This window comes from Notolepis coatsorum, assembly GCF_963971535.1.
Source record: "Notolepis coatsorum genome assembly, chromosome: 7".
Taxonomy (NCBI): Eukaryota; Metazoa; Chordata; class Actinopteri; order Aulopiformes; family Paralepididae; genus Notolepis; species Notolepis coatsorum.
In genome coordinates this window covers 6,689,386-6,696,254 of record NC_140171.1, presented here as the reverse complement: position 1 = coordinate 6,696,254, position 6,869 = coordinate 6,689,386, and the positions used below count along the sequence as shown (strand labels likewise).

The following is a 6,869-nucleotide window of genomic DNA, read 5'->3' as shown; positions in this document are numbered from 1 at the left end:
GGGGGACTTGTACCAGACTGTCGGTCCCAGATACAGCAGCACGCTGTCTGAGGACCCTCGCTGCCTGTGTTTGACATGGGGCCTGGAAAGGCACTACTTCTTCTGGGTGAGTGAGTCGGTCCATGACAACTATACTCAGTAACTGTGTGTGCGTGCATGTGTGTGTGTGTGTGTGTGTGTGTGTGTGTGTGTGTGTGTGTGTGTGTGTGTGTGACAGTGTGTGAGGTCAAGCTCATAATGGTGTGACTATGAACAGACACAAGGACTCACACAAGTGTGTGTGCTGTGAGCGCACGTGAGAGAGAGAGAGAAAGGGGAGAGAGAGAGAGAGAGAGGGAGAGAGAGGGAGAGAGAGAGGGAGAGAGAGAGTGAGAGAGGGAGAGAGAGAGAGGGAGAGAAAGAGAGGGAGAAAGAGAGGGAGAAAGAGAGGGAGAGAGAGAGAGAGAGAGAGAGAGAGAGAGAGAGAGAGAGAGAGAGAGAGAGAGAGAGAGGAAATAGTGGGGAAACCAGCCCATGTGGCAATGCTGCTACTGATGTGACGCTTGGAAAATGTACTTCCCATTTTTGCGCCTTTATTGTTTCAGTAGAGCATTAGTCAAGGACTACTGTATATTGTGTAAAAAAAAATTGTGTATACTGTTTATTTGAGTACATTAAATGTTGGACCCAAATAGCCAGTACACACTTTGAGTTGTGTTCAATGGCAGCCAGTTTGACAAGTTTGCAATGAGATGCTGCCTGTTAATCACACAGATTAGAGCTGGAAGGTATATCTTATAGGAAGGTATACCGAAATGTTTTACTATACAATAATCTACAATATATATATATATATGTAACGGATGGTATCGTGAAGCGCAGTCAAGAAGGGCTGGGGTGAGTAGCGGTGCTATGGGTTAAACTCACTCTCACATCCTCAAAAGACGCATAGACCCAGTACTTAGAAGTGAATTCACCTCTTGGTATAGCGGTCTGTGTTGCTGCCCGCGGTGTGGGAGACCGGGGTTCGACTCCCACTCGGGGCATCGAAGTTTGAGGTGACGTTGTCACAACCGTTATATATATATAGTAAAGAAAAATATACCCATAAAGTTTAATTGCAGCCGATAACAACATACATTTATTTTATACAGATGTCATAAAAATGTCATATCACATTGTAATTTGCACTGAAAAATTATACCGTCAAATATCAACAACTATACCATCAAATACCGTTATACTGTCTGTTGCTAAGACCACCACTGACGGGCTGCTCAGTCCTTGGAATCCTGACAGCAGGACAGCAAGGTTATTATAGTCAACTAAAACTAAACTAAAAACTAAAACTAGTCGTGAACAAAACATTTGAGTTAACTGAAACAAAAATAAACTATATAAAACGAATTATTATAAACTAAAACTAAAACTATATTGTGTACTTACAAAAAAAAAAATATATATATATATACAGAACATTTATTTAGTTTTAGTCAGAAAATTTGGTAAAATTTGTCAACACAATAAGGAGGCATTAGTACATAATGTTTATTGAGCCTGAGACGACGTCTACATGAGTCTATTGCCTTCACAAAGTGTTGTGTTTGTATTACACAACACCTTCTGAACTTCTTACATGTTGACAGATACCCCCCCCCCCACCCATATTATATAAAAAAAAATAAAAAAAGGAAACTGATGCTGAAATGAATAAAAAATAAACTAAAACTGAACACTTTTAAACAATAAAAAAATAAAACTAGCAAACCCACTCTGGAACTAAATGAAAACAAAAATTGTAAACGAAATAAAAAATAAAAGAATGAATGAAAAATACAAAACGATACAAAACTATAATAACCCAGGTAGGTCAGAGCTCAAGAAGGAGTAGCTATATGCTTATTAATGTGTATTGACAGGATCTGATGTTTTTTCAAGCTGCCGTCCTCAACTTTGTTTCCTTTATATAGCCTATAATGTTTTATGATTTAAAGCAGTGGTTCCCAAACGTTTTCAATCAGGCCCCACTTTAGTTGGAAATATTCTCGAGCCCCGCACCTAACCTGGTCCCCACCTATACAGTAGATGTAGGCTAGGATGAATTTTAGGCTACAAACATGCCATTTCCTCTACTACTAACAAGACAAGATTAACATAACAAGACAAAGACACAATTATAGTTTTATATTGTATTTGAAAATGAACAAAAGCTTGGCAAATCATCCTGTGCCACTGTGAAACAATTAGGCCCAATTAAAAATGTAGCTGTATGTCATGGTTTTTGCCTTATTTCACCTTTCTGTGAGGGACAGCTGTCTATTTTTGCTTTATTTCACCTCTCTGTGAGGGACAGCTGTCTATTTTTGCTTTATTTCACCTCTCTGTGAGGGATAGCTGTCAATCCCTGTTCCCTGTGGTTAATTGCCTCATGGGTCGGCAGGTGTGTGGGCTTGATTGCACCTGATGCAGTGCAGCTGTGCCTATGGCCATGTGGAGTCTATTTAAGTTTGGAGATTGCAGTGTCAACTGCTTTTTCATTTTCCTTGTGCTGGCTATACGTTTGGTCAGGCTCATTATATTTAAGTGTAGTGCTGCCCTATTCAGCATTTAGCTTTCTTTTGTAGCCATCTTGTTTTCGGCTACTGGCTTAGTTTACACTTTACTTTATAGAGGCTGAGTCCTTTATGGTAGTGTTTTCTTTTGTTCTTTTGGAACTGTCCGTTGCACATAAACTCCCTTGGTGGAGGTTTATTGTTTTATGTTTTCAATATAAACTCTGGTTTTAGGAGTTGCCTTTGTGGCTTATTTATTCTTTCTACAATACCCCTTTAATGAGTGTCGTCCTGTTTTTTTGGACTTTACTTATTTTCTTAAATACTCACTTTGAGGCTTTCACCTGTAAAGGTTGTTTTGTGTTGTTTATTTTTCCCCTTCTCCTAAAACGTCTGCGTAAGCAGTTTTGTGGTTATTCGTTTTACGTATAACTTTAAGATTCCCTATTATCTGCTCATGACCCACACACACACCCACAGCCCTCACACTGTAGGCTTACAGTAGGATAGGAGATTTATTTTCATTCAAATAATAATAATTAGCCACGTACAGTATTAGCCACAAAACGTATTAGGCTTCTGAATGTGCTCTGTATAATAACACATGGCCATTCAGTTCATTTTGGTTGACATTGGCGTTTATCAGTTTTGGTAGGCTAAATGGATATTATTCATTATTATTAATTAAATATTATTATTTACCGCAACCCACACTTTGGGAACCACTTAAAGTAACGTTAAAGTAACGCTATATGATTCGTTTAACCCTTGCCCTATACAAGCTGACTGGGGTTCACTGCAGCTTGACCCCATTCACTTTGCATTGGAAAAAATAGGGCTAGGGTTCCAAAAATCCGAACTATCCCTTTAAAGTCTTCTAAACTTCGTCACAGAATCTCTTCAATCTGCTTAATCAGTAGCAGGGACGTCTCATGCATCTATCGTGTGGGTTACCGGTAGGTATAGCTCCCTTATAGAGGATAATCCTGAGAGGAAGCTGTCATTCTGGATTTTCTCTGGCAGGAATTCAATAATACAATCTTGTATTGAGTCTTACAAAGTTAGATGATGATCTCACTTGTTCCTGTGCAGATGAGTTTGTTTCAAGGGTTTTTCTCAAAACAAGCTAAAATGATCTTGACCTTCAACAATACTTTTCTTGAAGTTCAGACTGGAACACGCGTGGGATTCTCTCAACCCCACTGGCAGTTATTGTCACCACTTGTTTTCTGAAAATAAAATGTAAGACCCTATAAAAGGTTTAAAATACTTATTAAGAAGGAGATTTCCGTTTGCAGTGCAGCTGCATGATACGATATGATATGATACATTTATTTATATTGCGCCCCTCAACCAATAGTTACATCGGCCCGGGGCGCATCCCGGGAGAGAAAGAGAAAACAAACAAAAAAGACAGGAACAAAACAAGAAACAGAAAAAATACAGGCAGTCCAACCAAGCAGATAGACAGAACAGACAGACATAATACACCACACATACAACACCATACAAAAAAACTAGCTCATGGATTGTTTATGGCGAATAGGTGGGTTTTGAGCATGGCCTTAAAGGGGAACTATTTTACTATTTCTTTCACTATTTGGGCACTTTTACACAATTCCTGTGAGTTTATGGAACACCTCTGTAATCTTAAATTTTTTTGTATTCATTGTTTTGTATTTCTAATCAAGTCCTCAAAAACAGCATTTTTCTACCTCAAGATCTTAAGCCGTTTTGAGCCTGGGCTCCAACCACTGTGGGAACTGTGTGGAGTGTGTGAGTCTCAACATGAAGCTGAGTCTCTCTGACATCACAGATCATCACATTTTCAGATGACTCAGTTCAGTGAGGGTGAATATTGTGAGAGGAGAATTGGAAGAATGCGCCAATATGAGAATTAGAGACATAGATCATATTAATATAAGTCCACATAGCTAGGAAACAATGCTAAACACTGAAAAAGGCCATTTATAAGATAGTTCCCCTTTAAAGGTCCGTAGGGTGCTTCTTGCAGATTTCAGGTTGAGTGGGGGCTTGTTCCAGAGGGTCGGTGCTGCGACTGTGAAAGCCCGGTTTCCCTTCGTCACCAGTCTTGTGTGTCGGGGACTTTTGCATGGATCACATGGTTTTAGCCCATAGCTCTGTCGCTATACAGTCAATATTGTGATTCAGACTGTGGTTGGAAAAGTGGATAATGTGCTCAGTGAATCTATACCCTGTGGTAAATAAACACATACATAGATTATGATGACTAAATAACGTTTGTCTGCTTTAGAATCAACTGCAGTCGTCTAAATAAAACTGTATAAAACTGTCGAGCACAATATGTGAGGTTGAGTCAGCAGAGGTTTCACCACAAGAAGCTCTTGCGATGGCAAAAAAAAGAGCAAAACCTCCTATCTGCATAAAAAGAAGTGGGGGAAAAAAACCTCCTATCTGCACTTTGCGAGCCACTAATACCTGGTCGGTATTGTTAACACATAATATAGTAATATAGTCCACAAAAACGGTGTATTGTATTGGGTATCCTTAAGAAATAGAAAGAAAACAACACGTTTTTGTTTTTCAGATAGGAGGTTTTGCTCTTCGGCCATCGCTAGGATAAATCACAAGTCATTCTCCTTGTCATCACAATGATGTCACAACGATGTCAGTCATTGGCAGCTGGGTTTGTGTGAAATGTCAAGTGCTCTTGGTTCTGGTCAAAAGCCTCCCACTGTCACCTTTTCAACCACACAGTGTCTGAAAGTATCTCAACGGACTCAGGCCCTGAACACAGAGACGGGGGCCCCTGAACACAGAGACGGGGGGCCCCTGAACACAGAGACGGGGGCCCCTGAACACAGAGACGGGGGGCCTGAACACAGAGACGGGGGGCCCCTGAACACAGAGACGGGGGCCCCTGAACACAGAGACGGGGGGCCCCTGAACACAGAGACGGGGGCCCCTGAACACAGAGACGGGGGGCCTGAACACAGAGACGGGGGGCCCCTGAACACAGAGACGGGGGCCCCTGAACACAGAGACGGGGGGCCCCTGAACACAGAGACGGGGGCCCCTGAACAGAGAGACGGGGGCCCCTGAACACAGAGACGGGGGGCCCCTGAACACAGAGACGGGGGCCCCTGAACAGAGAGACGGGGGCCCCTGAACAGAGAGACGGGGGCCCCTGAACAGAGAGACGGGGGGCCCTGAACACAGAGACGGGGGCCCCTGAACACAGAGACGGGGGCCCCTGAACACAGAGACGGGGGCCCCTGAACACAGAGACGGGGGCCCCTGAACACAGAGACGGGGGGCCTCTGAACACAGAGACGGGGGCCCCTGAACAGAGAGACGGGGGCCCCTGAACACAGAGACGGGGGGCCCCTGAACACAGAGACGGGGGCCCCTGAACACAGAGACGGGGGGCCCTGAACACAGAGACGGGGGCCCCTGAACACAGAGACGGGGGCCCCTGAACACAGAGACGGGGGCCCCTGGACACAGAGACGGGGGCCCCTGGACACAGAGACGGGGGCCCCTGAACACAGAGACGGGGGGCCCCTGAACACAGAGACGGGGGGCCCCTGAACACAGAGACGGGGGCCCCTGAACAGAGAGACGGGGGCCCCTGAACACAGAGACGGGGGCCCCTGGACACAGAGACGGGGGCCCCTGAACACAGAGACGGGGGGCCCTGAACAGAGAGACGGGGGCCCCTGAACAGAGAGACGGGGGGCCCTGAACACAGAGACGGGGGGCCCCTGAACACAGAGACGGGGGCCCCTGAACAGAGAGACGGGGGCCCCTGAACAGAGAGACGGGGGCCCCTGAACACAGAGACGGGGGGCCCCTGAACACAGAGACGGGGGGCCCCTGAACACAGAGACGGGGGCCCCTGAACAGAGAGACGGGGGCCCCTGAACACAGAGACGGGGGCCCCTGGACACAGAGACGGGGGCCCCTGAACAGAGAGACGGGGGCCCCTGAACACAGAGACGGGGGGCCCCTGAACACAGAGACGGGGGCCCCTGAACAGAGAGACGGGGGCCCCTGAACAGAGAGACGGGGGCCCCTGAACACAGAGACGGGGGGCCCCTGAACACAGAGACGGGGGCCCCTGAACAGAGAGACGGGGGCCCCTGAACACAGAGACGGGGGCCCCTGGACACAGAGACGGGGGCCCCTGAACACAGAGACGGGGGGCCCCTGAACACAGAGACGGGGGCCCCTGAACAGAGAGACGGGGGGCCCTGAACACAGAGACGGGGGGCCCCTGAACACAGAGACGGGGGCTCCTGAGCCCCAGAGAAGGTCCAGTGAATGGGCCCTCCCCACACCGGCTTAACTCCCATC

At 46.1% G+C, this 6,869-nt stretch overlaps 1 protein-coding gene across 1 annotated transcript in view; it reads left to right on the top strand.

Annotated features, from left to right (window-relative positions):
- Positions 1–6,869, top strand: part of LOC311232601 (adhesion G protein-coupled receptor E5-like) — a gene marked incomplete at its 3' end in the record, with an annotated part of 78,222 nt that continues 71,353 nt past the window's right edge. Inside the window, 1 exon segment of the mRNA XM_084319461.1 lies at positions 1–106. Coding sequence (XP_084175587.1) covers positions 76–106 — 31 coding nt within the window. The 5' untranslated portion in view covers positions 1–75.